Consider the following 15,466-nt stretch of genomic DNA (forward strand, 5'->3'; position numbering starts at 1 on the left):
ACTTCATCGCCACCCACATGGAAGACCAGTAAAGGGTAGTAGTCCGAGGACCATACTGGCTTAGAAAGTTTCCCAGTGACTTTCTTCTCCTTAATGGGTCCAGAAGTGTGTTCCAAGAGGACTCATGGCATGAGTTTTCCACGTTGATAAGCCTGAAGTTCATTGGGTTGAACCTTTGGACTTTTTTTGAGTATGGGTGTAACACCTTTCCTGAATAAGTTGGATTTTGTTATTCTTTTCCAGGAGAAAACAGGAAACAAATGAGGAGTTCATTTAGCATCTATTTAACAAGACCATAATGTCATCTCTTGAGTGTCTCAATAAGGTATTGTACTTTCCTCTTCCCTACAGAGAGCCAATGAATGGTTCATAGCTCATGGCTAGATTTTGGTGGATTAAAGCCAAACTATGCTTGCTCTGGAAATTTTGCATAGGAGGAAAGATATCATGAAAGGTTGTATAAACTAGTGGAGTCTAGTGCAACTCCGTCATTCTTTTAGCAAGTGACTGTGAGCATTCCAACTCTGGCTACTGCTGCATACTGAGAGAAATACAAAGGGGATTTACATGTGTGTCCAGCATGAACTCATCCTCATTAAGAAATTGGACTTGTTGTTCTGATACACTGCAAAAAGCTTCCCAGGTGATTCTTTGACCTAAAAGCAATCATTAACTATGTCAAAGGCAGTAGTCTGCCAAGAACTGTTTGTATCCGGCTACTGTAGACGTTGGACGCTGTAGAGGATCACCCCTAGCTGCACTGATAACTGGAAGGCTACCCAGCAATGGAACATGTCCAGAAACAACAGTTCCCAGCAATGCAAGCAATGTCCTGAACAACACCTGGACACAATCCAGAGATTAGCTCAGGTCAGGGCTAATTTCTAGAGGGTGTTTGCATGTATCCACTTTATTCAAAGGTTTAATAAAATGTATCTGGGCTCTTACATGGCAATTGGCCTCCGTGCCAGAAAGTAGTCCTGAGAGTATTTAGTCTAATGATCAAATGTCTAGTATCACAATCAAACAAATCTAGTAATCAAATAGCTATGTTCAAATGTCTAGTATAGAAATTCAAGACCTTGAGTCTCAAAGTGAAAAGCAGTTTTACACAGAAGCATAAATGTGATGTGTCAGTAATTCCTTACTCAACTATGAAAAACACTGTGAGAAAACACAGCTTCTGATGCTTTCTGATTGCAAATACTAGTTCTCCTTTCGGGATTTGTGACATGAAGAGGGCCATTCCAGTCAGTGAAACAGAAAGCAAAGTACTTTCTCTAAAGAATATTATTCCTTTTCCTAACTCAGAAGGATTGCCAAAACACAAGTAACCTGAGTTTCTTATCTTTTGCAATACTGGGCTTTCCTATGCTTCCCCAAGCCCTAATCCAAACTCTAAGGCTATGTATTAGGTGGAGAATGCATAAGGAAATGAAAAAGAAACGCTGACTCAAACTGACAGCTCAGTACTGAAAAGAAAAAAGATCCTTCTGAGTCAGGCTCTGTTCCCAGGTGAGGATGCATGTGTTATGCAGTAGTTCTCTAGGCAACTGTACCATTACATAGTACGACTCCAGCTCTCCCAGCCACTTTAAATGTACAAATGTGTCCCATTTTTTCACACTAGGGACTTATAAAGCCTGACCACCTTCGACAAGAGACATTTCTCCCAATTTAAAGAGTTAGAGAAATACTTAGGTTGTAAACTACCCCAGAAGATCATTGAGTCCAACCTCACGCTTAAAGCAGAGCCAGCTTCATTGTCAGATCCAGTTGCTTGAGTTCCTGTCTAGTTGTGTTTGAGTATATCCAAGGATGGAGATTTCACAGGCCCTCTGGACAACCATTCCAGAGACCATGCAAATAATCTTTTTCCATATACCAAGTTTTAATTTGTCTTTCTGCAGCTTGTGACTGTTCCCTCTCATCCTTACACTGTGCAACTCCCAGAAAAGCCTGCTTTGTCTTCTCTACATGCAGTGGAATACAGCAGTAGGCCCCCTTATCTTCTGTTCTCCAGGTTGAAAATTCCCTGTTCCTTCAGGCCCCCATTGTGTGCTTCAGCCCCCATAGTCATCTTGGTGCCCTGTTGCTGAACTTACCAGTTTGTCAATGTCATTTTTGTACTAGGAGGCTGAAAACTGGGCACAGAACTGCCCATGCAGACTCCTGAGTGCTGAGCAGAGGGAATAATCACTGCACAGTCCACTTCTCCCAGTATAACCTAGTGTGTAGCTAATTTTCATTACTATAAAGAAGCACTGCTGACTTGGTTTCACTTTTTTGCCCACCAACATGTCAGAGTCTTTTCTGCAGATCTGTCAGTCTTTCTCAAGGATACATACAGTTAGTTTTTCCTGTATACTTGCCTTAGCATTTGCTTCAGGAGGTTCCTAACAAACAGTCTCCAGCTTGTCAAGAACCTTTTGAATAACACACCTGCACTCTACCACATCAGGCACTGTCCTCAGTCTGCTGTCATCCACAGTGTTGCTAACGCCCATTGTCTAAGTTACTGTTAGTACTAAACACGATGAGTCTCAGCATTGATCCTTGTCAAGTGCCACTCATAACCAGTCACTGCGCTCAACAACAGCCATGGCTGTTTTCCCAATACCTGGTCCTAACCCTATGTCTCTGAAAAAATAATGTCCACCTGAGTAGTAAAGGCCTCTGTTTGAACAAAAGGACACAGAGATTGACTGAGTCATGCACTCAATATTTTAAAATACTAAGAAGTTAAAGAGGAATGGAAGTAGCAAAAAGGCAAAAGGGCAGTAAGAACATAAAGAGAATACCTACAGAAGTAAATTCTGGGCTGATATCAAGTTAATGGTAGCTGATCTCTTAACTGTAAGTAATGCATTTAAACTCTTGAATTAGTTAGGGTTTTAAACATACTTCTGTCCTTTGAGATTCCTATTGGTTACAGGCCACCACTCAATGTGTCAGCCTGTTTTCAATCCCTTTCTCAATTTCCTTTAAGAAATCTGAGGAAACTTCAGGTATGCATAGTCCCATTCTTGACAGCAGAAAAATGACATTCAGGCATCAGAAATGAAAAAAAAAAGTCTCATTAAATTAGTTTTTATTATTTCTCATATGAGACAAAACCATTATTTTTCCCTAAACAAATTAAAATGTAACTAAAACTTCTTGACTGAAATATTTCAATCATATTCACAATATGGAAGATATCCAATAAGGACAAGTTACCCAAACAGTTAAAGTTAGCCAAAATTAAAAGAAAATACAATGTCATTTAAAAAAAAAAGTTACACGTGAGGTATCATTCTCTCTCAGCTGCACTATTGTTTTTGTCAAGAAAAAGAAAAAAGTGGCAAAATCCTACACAGTATTGCAGACTTTCCACGGGGAAAGCTAAGAAATGCACTTTCAAATTCTTCAGTTTTTCTTGGTTATTTCAGTACATCAGCAACTAACATAATCTCTTCATTTTCAGATTTTATTGACAGAAGTTTGCTCTCCATCAGCTAAAAGTAAAACAAAAACCTCCATTAGCTTTATATATAAAGTTAGACTAACCTCTACTTACGTGCAATTCCGAGAGTATTTCAACTTTTGTTGCATATTTTATATCAATATTTCATTTCTTATTTAACTTACACACTTTCCTTTGCTGGACACAACAATGAAATTTCATCAACTTTGTAATGCTGATGTATTATTTTTGTCTGGCCTGGAAGTGGGCAGGGAGAACGTGTGCTTTTCTCCAAGGCACCATGCAGATTACCACAAAAATTATCAAACAAATTAATACAAAAAAAGACCTCAAACCTTCGCTAAGGTGTAAAAGGAGATGAGTACACATTGGCCCGAAGTTTAGTTAATTGAACAGACCATGATAAATTACTGGAAATAACATGAAAAATCACTGGACAAGAAAGGGCACAAGTGAGCTGTTGGTGAGTGTGCTGGTCTGGTTAAACGCTGTATGTGACTACTGCAGTTGGTCTCATTACTTTACAAAATCCTATTTTAAACTGTCCTCTGTGTCACCTTGCGTTTCTATACCGTGTGTCTAGCTTGCTAGTGAGTTTCATTCAAGCTGGACTAGTAGATGAGTAGGAGAGACCTACATGCAGAGGGACTCACACCTGGAGAGACCCAAGGTGAGAGCTGGCAGTCTGGTGGGGGGACCCAGGGTCTGGACACAAAGTTCAGATGTGAGGAACTTGCTAATTTATGGTTGTTGTGAATGAAGAGAGTGAGGGCGTGTGCACATCTCACTGGCAAACTTCAGCCCTGCTCAGTCAGAGAGAAGCAGGAGGACTGAGATGTCTGCAGCCCCATTTATGTGACTGCAGTTCATGTTGATGTGGTGCCAGCAAAGACACCTGTGCTGGCTTTTTTGGCTGGCTGCATTAGTGTCCTCTGTGTGTGTCTTTGTACATGTGTGCCTTGTATTGGGAAAATACACAATTCTTGCTGCTGTCTGGACCTACCAATGAGAGCATCAGCCCCTGTACTTGTGAGACTGGAGCAGGAGAAACCCCCTGGTTCTGAAAGAGCACTGCATTCGCCTTCCCTTAACAAACTTGCCTGCTGATTTTCTCTTGCAATTCTTCAAAATAAGGCAAAGAGTTACTCCCTGCGTTAAATTCCTTATCATTTAAAAAATAGCTGCAGTAATCTTGTATGTATTTCACGCATTTAATATAAAATAGAATGAAAACGTACCTCTGGATTTGTATCATGCAGTCCATGAAATGCATTTTTTGGCTCTGGGATTTGTGGAAATGCTGCTTTCCAACAGCCAGTCCTGGAGATCAAAAGAGGTGGAATAGAAAAGAAAAATTAAATAACCACCTCTGTCAAAACCATTGCACCCTTGAACCAGCTCTTATCTTCCTCTTCCGGAATAGAAGGGAAATGAAAAAAATACATCTTAGCACAGAATGAACACATATCAGGAAAGCACTAAAAATTTGAATGGTAATGGTTTAATTTTTTGTTAAAGATTCATTAGTAGTTATTTCTTCTTTAAAAAGAAGCAACTCCCAATTGTCCTGCCCTTTATGTCACTAAAACAGTGAAAAGTAGATGTAAAAATTTTAACTAGTTGGAAGCACAGTATCTTATCTGAATTACTGTGTATTCCTATACAAAGTGTATGATATGGCGGAACAGCCTTTTTCTTTCTGCTTCACATCCATAGTTTCTTTCAGGAAGCAAGCTGCTTAGCTTATGTGCTTTCAAATACATTCAGTGTGCTGGGACAATTCTAGTGAACATCGCAAAATCTTTACTGGTAAGCACAATCCAACAGTGTGTTTACAATAAATTGAGCAGTTCAAGAAATCAGAAAACCTATTGCATAGACGGTCAACATTGCAAATATTCAGAGCAGATGTACTGATAATATGAGTAATTGGATGATATTGCTCTCCTTGACATGTTGACAGGAGAGGCCTTGGATAAAGTTGTGCAGAACAGCTGGGGAGGGACTTTGAGCATCACCATTTTAGTATCTGCCTCAGGATCATTAATTTGGATAAATTTCTACTGGTATGAGAGTGAAAAAGTTTTATCTGTACTACAGGGACACTTCTGCCTTATTTCTGTAAGAACTGCAGATGTTTCGCTTACCCACACAAAATAAAATAAATGCATAAATTGTTTACCTTTTGCAGAACGAAATTGCAACAATTGTCACTAAGAGTGTTGCAACTGCTACCACGAGTAAAATACTTTCTGAAGAAGAAATAATTTCTTCATTTCCTGAAAGTGAAATAGTCAGAAAGTATTATTTCTAATAAAAAGGAATACATTTGCATCTGGATCAAACATTTACCCTGGTGACCAACGGGTGAATGTCAGTCTGAAAGATTTCTATTGGAATAAAAATAAACTCTTTCATTTAGCACCTTAGTAGTAGTGTGTTCTGGGAGTGATTAGCATTGTCCCTGTTTGTTCATCCCCTGCAGTAAGCAGGTATGCACTTCAGCTGCAAATGTGTATATTTTTATATTTATTTCCTATGTCAGAGTGTTAAGTGATGCAATAACTCTTTTCTTCCTCTTCTTTTCAGTAGTGTGGAGGGAAACAAAATGTTTGCCAAATCTTTATACATCTGTGTGTCCATAGGAGCACAGCAATGTGTGAGGTAGAAAGGACATCACTGGGGGAGAGTAGCCTATGGCATGGATTTTCGTTCTTACCAAACTCAACAGGTGTGCTCCACTCCCCCCAGGCTGGACTCACGAAGCAGGCACTGCCTGCTGCTCGCATTTTCAAGAGGTACTTTTTTCTTGTATTGGATCTTTGAAATGTGTGACTATTTCCCCCTTCCTAAAAAGAAAGCAAAACTAAGTTGTTTTTCTTTGTTGCGTGTCTAGGTGTTCATAATATGCAAGTTCCATTTACCAGTGAAACTTTTACAAGGCTAGGAGAATATTGCTTGTTAAAGTAGACTGCTATTACAAAGCAAAAAATAAATATATGCATGTTTATTATGTATATAATATGTATGTATCTGTTTATCTCCTTTAAAAAATAACCTTTCAGTCAATAAACTTTTTCTAATTAGAAGCTTTTTGCCTTTTAAACTACATCCTGTAATTTCTTACATTATGGTCCAATCTATTGATAATTTCCCTTGGCACATTGACAGAGACAGAAAAATATCTTGAATTGCCTCATTTTGATACTGCTAGAATTGAGTGATTTAAGAAATAAACAGTGCATGCACTTCATCTTCCTCAGTCTTTGCATTATGATTTCACAGGAAAAGCAGAGCTTTCCAGCCAAACCTGTAAAATAAATAGAAAACTGCAATGCTTAATGTTACTAGAATTTGCTGAAACATGCTTGCTCTTGGATACTTTCAGGACAGAGATGAGATGTGCAAACTACACTTATTAGAAGGAGATGCAGTGTACGTGGAGGACAACATCCATCCCAGAGGGCTTTTGTGGTCTTTGTTTTTTCATGATGTAAAGTAATGTAAAATGAAAGGCTTTCAAAATACTTGCAGAATAGTAATAAAGTTCTGCCCTTGAATGTAGGATAAATACTATATAAATGTCATGATGTTTTAGTAGTTTGATATATTTGTGGAATTTAGAAATAAGGATCCCATAAAGCATAGGACATGGAACACATGCAGATTTAAAGGTGTTTACATACTATTTACTTTTAATAAATGACTATAGAACTAACATGTATTGTTGATTAACAAAGAAAGCACACTTACTTGTATAGAAGTATATATGGTTTTTCCCTCAGGATTATCCTGTAAATTGAGAAAAAAAACTCAAACACCTTTATTTTTATGATTGCTTGTTGCGTGTTAAGATAAGAAGTCATTTTTATCTATTCTCCCCTTTCTTTCCATTACCCTGGTTTATCTACTTGACAGTTTGGTCAGAAGAACTAGTAATTTATATAACATTTATTATCTAATATATAATTAATCTACAAAGCCAAGTTTATATAATAACTTATATGGAAAAGTGTAGGATGTTTCAAAAAGATGGACTCAATTGTACGTGCATACTACTTTGAAACAGGGTCCATGTTTTTGAAACTCTCTGTGTTTGTTTTCCTTACCATCAGAGATGAGAAATACATTTTATTTCAGATTGGTGATTAAATTAAAACACAAGCAAAATGGACTTGGATGAAAACTATAACTTTATTCTCAGACACACCGGAAAACAACAAAAAAAGAAAAATAGAAGATAATCTGTGAAAGACAATTTTTAGTTTTCATCTACTGTTTACATTTTACAACGCGTCACTATATTTAATGGCAAATACTATGTAAATGTTGATTCCTTTTCTCTCAGATGACAACATTCAGGAGTGACATGGATTCATGGATATTTCAGGCTGCCCTCTAACTACATTTTTGATAGACAGAATAAAATTCACTCATTTCTTCTGAATGGCCATAAAGACTATCACGACGTGTAGTGACCACCCACAACTAATGACTGGCAGACTATACCATCTGCATTAGCCTTTTATTCCAATGTCAAACAGTTTTCTATAGGCTTTCTTTGCTGCAGTGGCCAAGGGACTCAAAGAAGCAATACAATTTTTTAGCAGTTAGTTGAACTTTCAAGAAAACTAATCTATGACACAGCAAGCCCCATCCAGACCTAAAAGTTCGAAATAGCAGAAATCTGGGGAATGCCTTAAATCAGATGCTAAATGGCCAAATCTGCTTGTAGTACAAGCAGGTTTTTCCTTTGTAGCCACTATACGCCACCATGTGGTCACTTGACACAATTCTGTCGTAGTTGGAATAGTTCAAATCTACTCGTCTTGCAGCAGAAAACATCCATCTCACTCCTTCATATTGCTGCAAAAGACCTGTAAAGCCAAGGTCTGAGTTTGACTTTCAGTAGTTTAAACGATTGCCCCGGTAACCTGTGCTTATTCACACTGCCTTTCTGCTTTCTCACACATTTATTTTCCTTTTAACATCATAAAGCTTCAACTCTTGGACCAACAGCTGGTTACTTATGTATGATATCTAGATAAGTTATTTACATTTCATGTATATATAAATTTCATTCACCTCCATGAACTCATTAAGTGAATGCGCATTTCTCTGTCCAATATTTACAGCCCAGCTCTGTGCTTTCACAGAGATACAGTCACCACTGGAAGGACTCCAGAACATCTCCAACAGGTCTTAGTGAAAGTACCTTTTTTTTATGTCACAGCCAAAGCTGAAATATGTTTAAACCTTGGTTAGCCATGCTTCTCCTCTTAGTCCCACACAGGCACAGTCATCCAGTGTTTCTCCAGCAACATCCCACACAGGGAAACAGGCATTAAAAATTGGGTCAGTGTGGTATAACAGGGTGCCTGAAAGGCACAACCACACAGGAATATGGTGCTACGCATGAGGAAGGCTACACCATACAAGAGAGACTGGTTTTCTTTTTATCTGTGTGTTTTGTAAATAAAAACGTATGTATCAAAATTAAAAGTCGGTGAAGAAATTCCTCTTACCTTATACTTTATGTTGATTTCGTATTTAAAACACTTATCTTTATTAGAATGACTTATCTGGGGTCGTTGCCACTGAATTATGCAATCATCTTTAGTTTCATCACAGTTGACAGTGATATTTGATGGGGACATGAGTTTTTCTGAAAAGATATAACCAAGAATTCAAATAATTGAAATAATTTGATTTTGTTTTGATAAAAGTACAATTGCAAATAATATCTCCATGAATAAAGATAGTTATATCAATTTTTCTTAGGAACTCAGTTAAAAATAATTGAAAGGCGAAAGTTATTTAAGTCCTGTGCCCATGATCAGGAAAAACAGGAATGAAGGCAGGGAACATGAGTTAGGAGCATACAAACACAAGCCCACTCCATTTACTTTTCTAGATTAGTATGGTAGAGTTCTGTCTTCTTAAGCTGATGCTAACCCTAATGCAGGAAATCCAAAGGTCACTTTTTCTTCAAGGCTTCTCACATGATGCTTCTGTGACATGAAGGTGTTGCTTAGTAGCTGTTGTAAACTGTGCAGTTTATCCTCCCCCTTCCAAAAAATTAGCCACACAAATTTAAGAATGACACTTCAGCTTTAAGAATCTAGTCAGCTTACTCACATATCTTGCCTATTTCCACAGATGTGCGTGCAATAATGAAAATAAAGCAGAAAGAAATTATTTACTTACCAGTTTTGTACAGTTGAATATACTCATCATAGAACTGAATCTGCGAGTCTTTGCTAGACCCGTTGACCAGGAAGTAAGATTTTTGAGTCTCTATCCTCACATTTTTGAATCTACATCCTGTGTTTCTGCCATTTTCATCTTTAATGTAAAGCTCACATTCCATCTCGTCGTCATCTCTGTGCATAGTTATTTTAGTTAAATTTGGGCAGCATGATGTGTTAAATAAGAATTCAGGCTTCCCTAGACTCAAGTAGACTTACTTACCTTGAGTTCTGCCAGTACAGAAAATATTGTGTATCTCCTGGAGCATCCCTGCCTGCTTGCCAAGTGCAGTTCATGAGGGAAACGTTATAAATCACACAGGAGAAGTTTTCAATGGCCGATCTGTTCATGCCTGCAAACACAGGAAAAATCATGTGACTGCTCCACACTGGAGGATCCTGGCACATGCTTAGGTGTGTTACACACCTGCAACTCCAGCTGATTATTTCAGGGGTTAGGAATAAATTGTTTCATTTTAGGTAGTAACACTGGAAGATACAGACACTGACAGATTCAAAGAAGAATTTGTCATGAATATATCCTCCAAAGATATGGTAATAGCTGCATGTGATACAGTAAGTCTCAGAGGAGACTACACTGCTCTAGTAGTGGCTGACACCTAAAGTGTGCCCCTGTGCTTTGAGTTGTTCTTATTAAAAAGGTGGCACTGGTGCCACAGTGCCACAACCTGAAATATTTACCTGTCATCTTTCAGTACCCTGCCACAGCATTTCTATTTAAGAGATGTTCTTCATCACCCTATCGAATGAGTGGAAGGCATGAGGAGATTCTCTGTGGACTCCAGAGAGGGAGAGAAACCCAAGTATAGAGCTGTGAAGATTTTCAAGACTTCAGGGATGTGTAGATGCAAACTGGCGAGGTGTTCTTGCTCTGCAGTGGTACTTCCTTCTACCTGAGACTAACATGAGGAATCTTCTGATCACAAACATATCAATTTACTCCTTAACTTCCACTCCCACAAAAAGCTAATAAAGAGACTAAATACACAATTCATACAAATGAATTAAAGAATGAGGGGTTTCAGTTTTTCTTTTATCTCCAAGCCATTGGAAATAGGCAAATCCTTTCCCAAAGTCTAGTGTATAACCTTGAGGAATATATCTGCATATGCTTGAATATGTGCCATTTGTTTTCATTGATGTAACAGAAAAACTTTCCCTATTGTGCAGAGGAGGTGTTATATTTCCAAACATGCACTTTATATTCTCTGCCTGAAAGATACCATGCAGAAGGTTTATTCTTTTATTTTTCATCTATCGGTTTACACAGTGCTACTCTCTGTAGAAAGGAGTGCTTGTGCTTGATTTGTAACAGTAGGACAACTACAATAGTGAAGTAGGTACTGACAGCTTCCCAGGGTGGAGAACTTGTTTCCCAGAAGCTCTGGGTAACAAATCTTGACCAGTGCAAGGTGAAGAGTTCAGCGCTTCCCTCCAGAAAACAGACTAAATCAGAAGCAGAAGTTGCCTTTTCATAAAGTCATGGCACTTCTCAAGTAATCTATTTACACAAGATCTGAGTTGTATTATAGAACTCCTACCTGCTATCAAAACTTTGAATCTGAATTAGAGCTGAAGTTTAGATCTGTTACGGAGATGAATTTGGCAAGGGATGTCAAAAATAATAAGGGCTTCTATATGAGCATTCATCAGTAAAGAAAGATTAAAGAAAGTGTACCACTGCCGATAAATGACACAGAACTAGTGGCAACTGAAATGGAGATGGCGAGGTACTCAATAAATTTTTTCCTTTATGTTCACTGGTAAGCACTCTTCCCACATATCTTAAGTCCCCAAATCTCAGGGAAGGGACTGGGGAAATGAAGTCTCTCCCATCGTAAGAGAAGATCGGGTCTGAGACTACTTGAAGAACCTGAGCATACATAAGTCCATGGGACCCAACAAGATGTATTCTAGGGTCCTGAGGCAATTGGCTGATGTAGCTGCTGAGATACTCTCCATCATATTTAAAAAGTAATGACAGTCAGACAAAGTACTGATGACTACAGAAAAGTGAATATCACACCCATTTTTAAAAAGTGTCATAAGGAGGATCCTGGAAACAACTGACTAGCCAGCTTCACCTCCATGCCTTGTAAAGTCATGCAACAAATCCTCCAGGAAGTTATGTTGGAATATATAGAAGACAGGGAGGTAATTAGAGACATCCAAAAAGGTGTAATCAAGGTCAGATGATGCCTGAGCAATCTAGTACTCCTCTACAAAGAAGTGACCACATCAATAGGTAAAGGGAGAACAACAGATGAAGGGAAATCATCTACCTTGATTTCTGTAAGACCTTTGGCATGGACACCCACAACATTCTTGCCTCGAAGTTGCAGAGATATGAGTTTAACAGACAGACTGTTGCATGAGGAGCTGACTGTATGGGTGTAACCCAAAGACTTACAGTAGTCAATGGCTCAATGTCCAAGCAGAAAACAGTAATGAGTGGTGTCCCTCAAGGGTCCAAACTGCGACAAATACTATTTAATATCTTTATTAATGACACAGCTATTGGGATTTAGTGCACACTCAACAAGTTTGTGGATTACAACAAGCTGAGTGGGGCAGTTGATACTCTAGAGGGAAGGGGTGCCATCCAGAGGGACGTTGACAGACTTCAGTAGGCCCAATTTAACCTCATGAAGTTCAACAAGGCCAAGTACAATGTTCTGCATCTGGGTTGGGTCAACCCCTGGTATCGATATAGGCTGGGGGATGAATGGATTAAGAGCAGCCCTGCCAAGAAGGACTTGAGGATATTGGGGGATGAATGGATTAAGAGCAGCCCTGCCAAGAAGGACTTGAGGATATTGGTGGATGAAAAATTGAACATGAACTGGCAATGTGTGCTTGCAGCCCAGAAAGCTAATTATATTCTGGATTACATCAAAATAAGTGTGGCCAGCAGGTTGAGGGAGATGTTTCTGCCCCTCTACTCCACTCTTGAGAGACCCCACCTGCAGTACTGTGTTCAGATCTGGGGTCCTCAGTACAGTGGAAACATGAATTTGTCAGAGAGGGTCCAGAGGAGGGCCACCAAGATGATCAGAGGAATGGAACACATCTGCTCTGAAGAAAGGCTGAGAGACTTGGGATTGTCCAGCCTGGAGAAGAGCAGGCTCTGAGGAGACATCATTGTGGCTTATAAGAAACATGGACAGACTTTACTAGGCAGAACAAGAGGCAATGTTTTTAAAATGAAAACGGTTAGATTTATATTGGATATAAGGAAGAAATTTTTTATAATGAGGGTGGTGGGACACTGGGACAGGTTGCCCAGAGAAATTGTGGATGCCCTGTCATTAGAAGTGTTCAAGATCAGGTTGGATGGGGCTTTGAATAACCTGATCTGTTGAAAGATATCTCTGCTCATGGCAAGGAGGTTAAACCAGATGATCTTTAAAAGTTCCCTTCCAAGTGAATCCTTTCTATGATTGTATGAACCTGTCTGGCCCCCCGGATCCACTTCAGAAATATTGTGTCTTCACAGGCTTCTGTCACATCAATCAGCCCTGAGAAAGCACATCACTGCATCTCCAATGTTCCTGAATGCTTATGACTCATTTTTAGGTAAGTCAGTAAGGACCCAGGTATCTAATTCAGTCTGTCTGTTGTGCTTAAAAATTCTAATTCAAACAATATAAGATGCTTCTCACCAAAGTTCCTGTGTAACCACGAAAAGACACGATTTTACACTGAAGTTGCATCAAGGCCCTGATTCCACACAAGTTGTCTGAATGCAAGAATTTCTCAAGAATGGCCAGAGAGGGCAGATATGCCTCAGTACCAAGAAAGGTCTCAACGAAATCTAGAAAGTACTGCTAAAACACAGACTGTCTTGTTCCTCCCAAGGATGCTTTGTTTTCAGTTACTTAAGGCTATCAAAGAAAAAGAAGAAAGTGTAATGCTTTATCTCCATTAAAAATTTACAAAGCAAATTTACCATTATCGTCTTGGTAAAATTTCCTGCAGGCACTGAACACCAGTCCTCAGTGAAATTCGTGCTGCTCATCAAACTCAGTCCCATTTTCTACTGACTGAGCATCAAATTTCTGCTGCAAGTGTCCCATAACAGGATTAGTAAGGTGCAGGACTGATTCTCAGATTTTTGTGTGCAGAGGTTACTACCTGGCACATCTAAGACAGAAGGCAACTTAAGCACAAGTACCCATAATGAGAAACGTGCTACACTTCACCCCTGAAAATTGCCCCATGGATGTGTTCTACTCACAGTTTGTGCAGTTCCAGCCAATGCACAACTGGGTGATCAGCAGCATCCACTGGGCCATGAAGATGAATGTAAGAGGAGTAACCATCTCTTCCTCCTTGGATACAGAGAACAGTGAAGCTTGCTCAAGGTGAAAGATGCCAGCGTGAATCACTGTCTCTTGAATTTGTCTAGTCTGGCTTGCTCATATTCCTGCTTCTACACTATATGCAGTTCTGGTGGGAGGAAAGATCAAATAGACTTCTTAAGCAGTCAGATAAATGTTCAAATTAACTGTAATAAAGTTAAAGAATTTGTCTTTTTGTGTAACAAAACAATTTGTCTGATGCTTGGTAAAGATGGTGATCTTTGAAGCACTGTATAAATGTTACATATATACATTTGATGACTGATATCTTAAGGTCGAAAGCTTATTTACCTGTTTGCTATATACAAAGGTTAGGATGAATAGACATCAAGCAGTTGGGTAAACAGCTGCGAACAGAAAATACCAGAATGAGTCACAGCAATATCCATCAGGTTGAGTTACCCAATGATGAGCATGGTAAGTTTGGTGAAGGTGTTAGCTCATTATAGTTCATGTATTTTCAAGGATGTTTTTGAGTATATGTTTAAAAGTGGATTCAGGAGTGGTACCTTATTTCTACAAATTCAGTATAAAACCCAGTATAAAATCAAAACTGTGACTAGGTTAATTTTTAGCAAGCAGTAGTTACCTCATTTGCAAAAAAATTCATTCAACTTTAGCTTCACATATTCTTCTGATAGCTTTTTAGATTTTTCCTGGGGCATCACCTCTCCAGCCCTGGCATTCCTAGAGTCTCACTGTATATCCCAGGAAACAAAATAGTCAGAAAGACATAGATAGACCTACCTTCTATTTCAAAATGTCTTTATCTTGTTTATCTTTCTATCACAATCCTCAGGCTCAGAGAAGGTGGAAAGACTCGTATTTTAAATGGTTGCATAGCTATAAATAGGGCTGTCTCCCTTGCTGCTTGTGTTTTGGGGAACTGTTGTGTCATTGGAAGTGTTGCAAGATATGATGTTCATCACTTCCGATCTCATTCTTGCCAAATTCATGTAATTTCATAACTTGTGATTTCCTATAACATGAGCAAGCAGTTGGCCAGTTACATTTTCCTTTCTGTTGTACAGAGTCCACTGGTGCTTAGGAATCCAACAAATGCATACAAATCCTTTGGTTTACAGGTATTTCTCTCCAGCTCTAAATAATGATGAATAGTACAAAGCATCTCTCAATACAAACCACGCTTGTGGGCTGTGAGGGTTGGAGCAATGGGAGCTTCCCATGGGAACCCAGGGCAGGGCCCAGCAGCCAGGGTCCATCCCAGCCCCAGCCAGGAGCAGGGCACTGGGGGGCACTGGGGCAGCCCCAGGCCCCAGTATTGGGCACCTCCCTGGGGATAAGCTGTGGCTGGGATGTTGGACATGGGCCCAGCTCAGAGGGGTCCATGACTGGGCAGGGCAGAGCTG

General features: G+C 39.2%; 1 protein-coding gene across 2 annotated transcripts; it reads right to left on the bottom strand.

Annotated features, from left to right (window-relative positions):
• Positions 1-3,136: 3,136 nt before the first annotated feature.
• Positions 3,137-14,961, bottom strand: LOC136111483 (granulocyte-macrophage colony-stimulating factor receptor subunit alpha-like). 2 transcript variants are annotated; one of them, XM_065855728.2, is made up of 11 exons: positions 14,844-14,961; positions 14,388-14,443; positions 13,973-14,184; positions 9,938-10,067; positions 9,674-9,849; positions 8,992-9,131; positions 7,220-7,258; positions 6,186-6,315; positions 5,649-5,745; positions 4,705-4,786; positions 3,137-3,497 (listed from the first exon to the last, which is right to left on the bottom strand). In XM_065855728.2, the coding sequence occupies exons 3-11, from the start codon at positions 14,055-14,057 to the stop codon at positions 3,423-3,425; spliced, it is 954 nt and encodes a 317-aa protein (XP_065711800.1). In that variant the 5' UTR covers positions 14,058-14,184; positions 14,388-14,443; positions 14,844-14,961; the 3' UTR covers positions 3,137-3,422. The 2 variants fall into 2 exon arrangements, with proteins under 2 accessions (XP_065711800.1, XP_071669476.1); XM_071813375.1 differs by lacking the exon at positions 14,388-14,443.
• Between the last annotated feature and the right edge of the window lie 505 nt (positions 14,962-15,466).

The sequence above is a fragment of the Patagioenas fasciata genome, chromosome 1, assembly GCF_037038585.1.
Source record: "Patagioenas fasciata isolate bPatFas1 chromosome 1, bPatFas1.hap1, whole genome shotgun sequence".
Taxonomy (NCBI): Eukaryota; Metazoa; Chordata; class Aves; order Columbiformes; family Columbidae; genus Patagioenas; species Patagioenas fasciata.

Excerpts from the sequence above, each read along its gene's own strand:
- LOC136111483 (XM_071813375.1), bottom strand. The coding sequence starts at position 14,057 with ATGGTTACTCCTCTTACATTCATCTTCATGGCCCAGTGGATGCTGCTG. Across the intron at positions 9,132-9,673 it reads TATTCAACTGTACAAAACTG|AAAAACTCATGTCCCCATCA; the intron begins GTAAGTAAATAA and ends ATATCTTTTCAG. Across the intron at positions 3,498-4,704 it reads TGCATGATACAAATCCAGAG|CTGATGGAGAGCAAACTTCT; the intron begins GTACGTTTTCAT and ends TTTTACTTTTAG.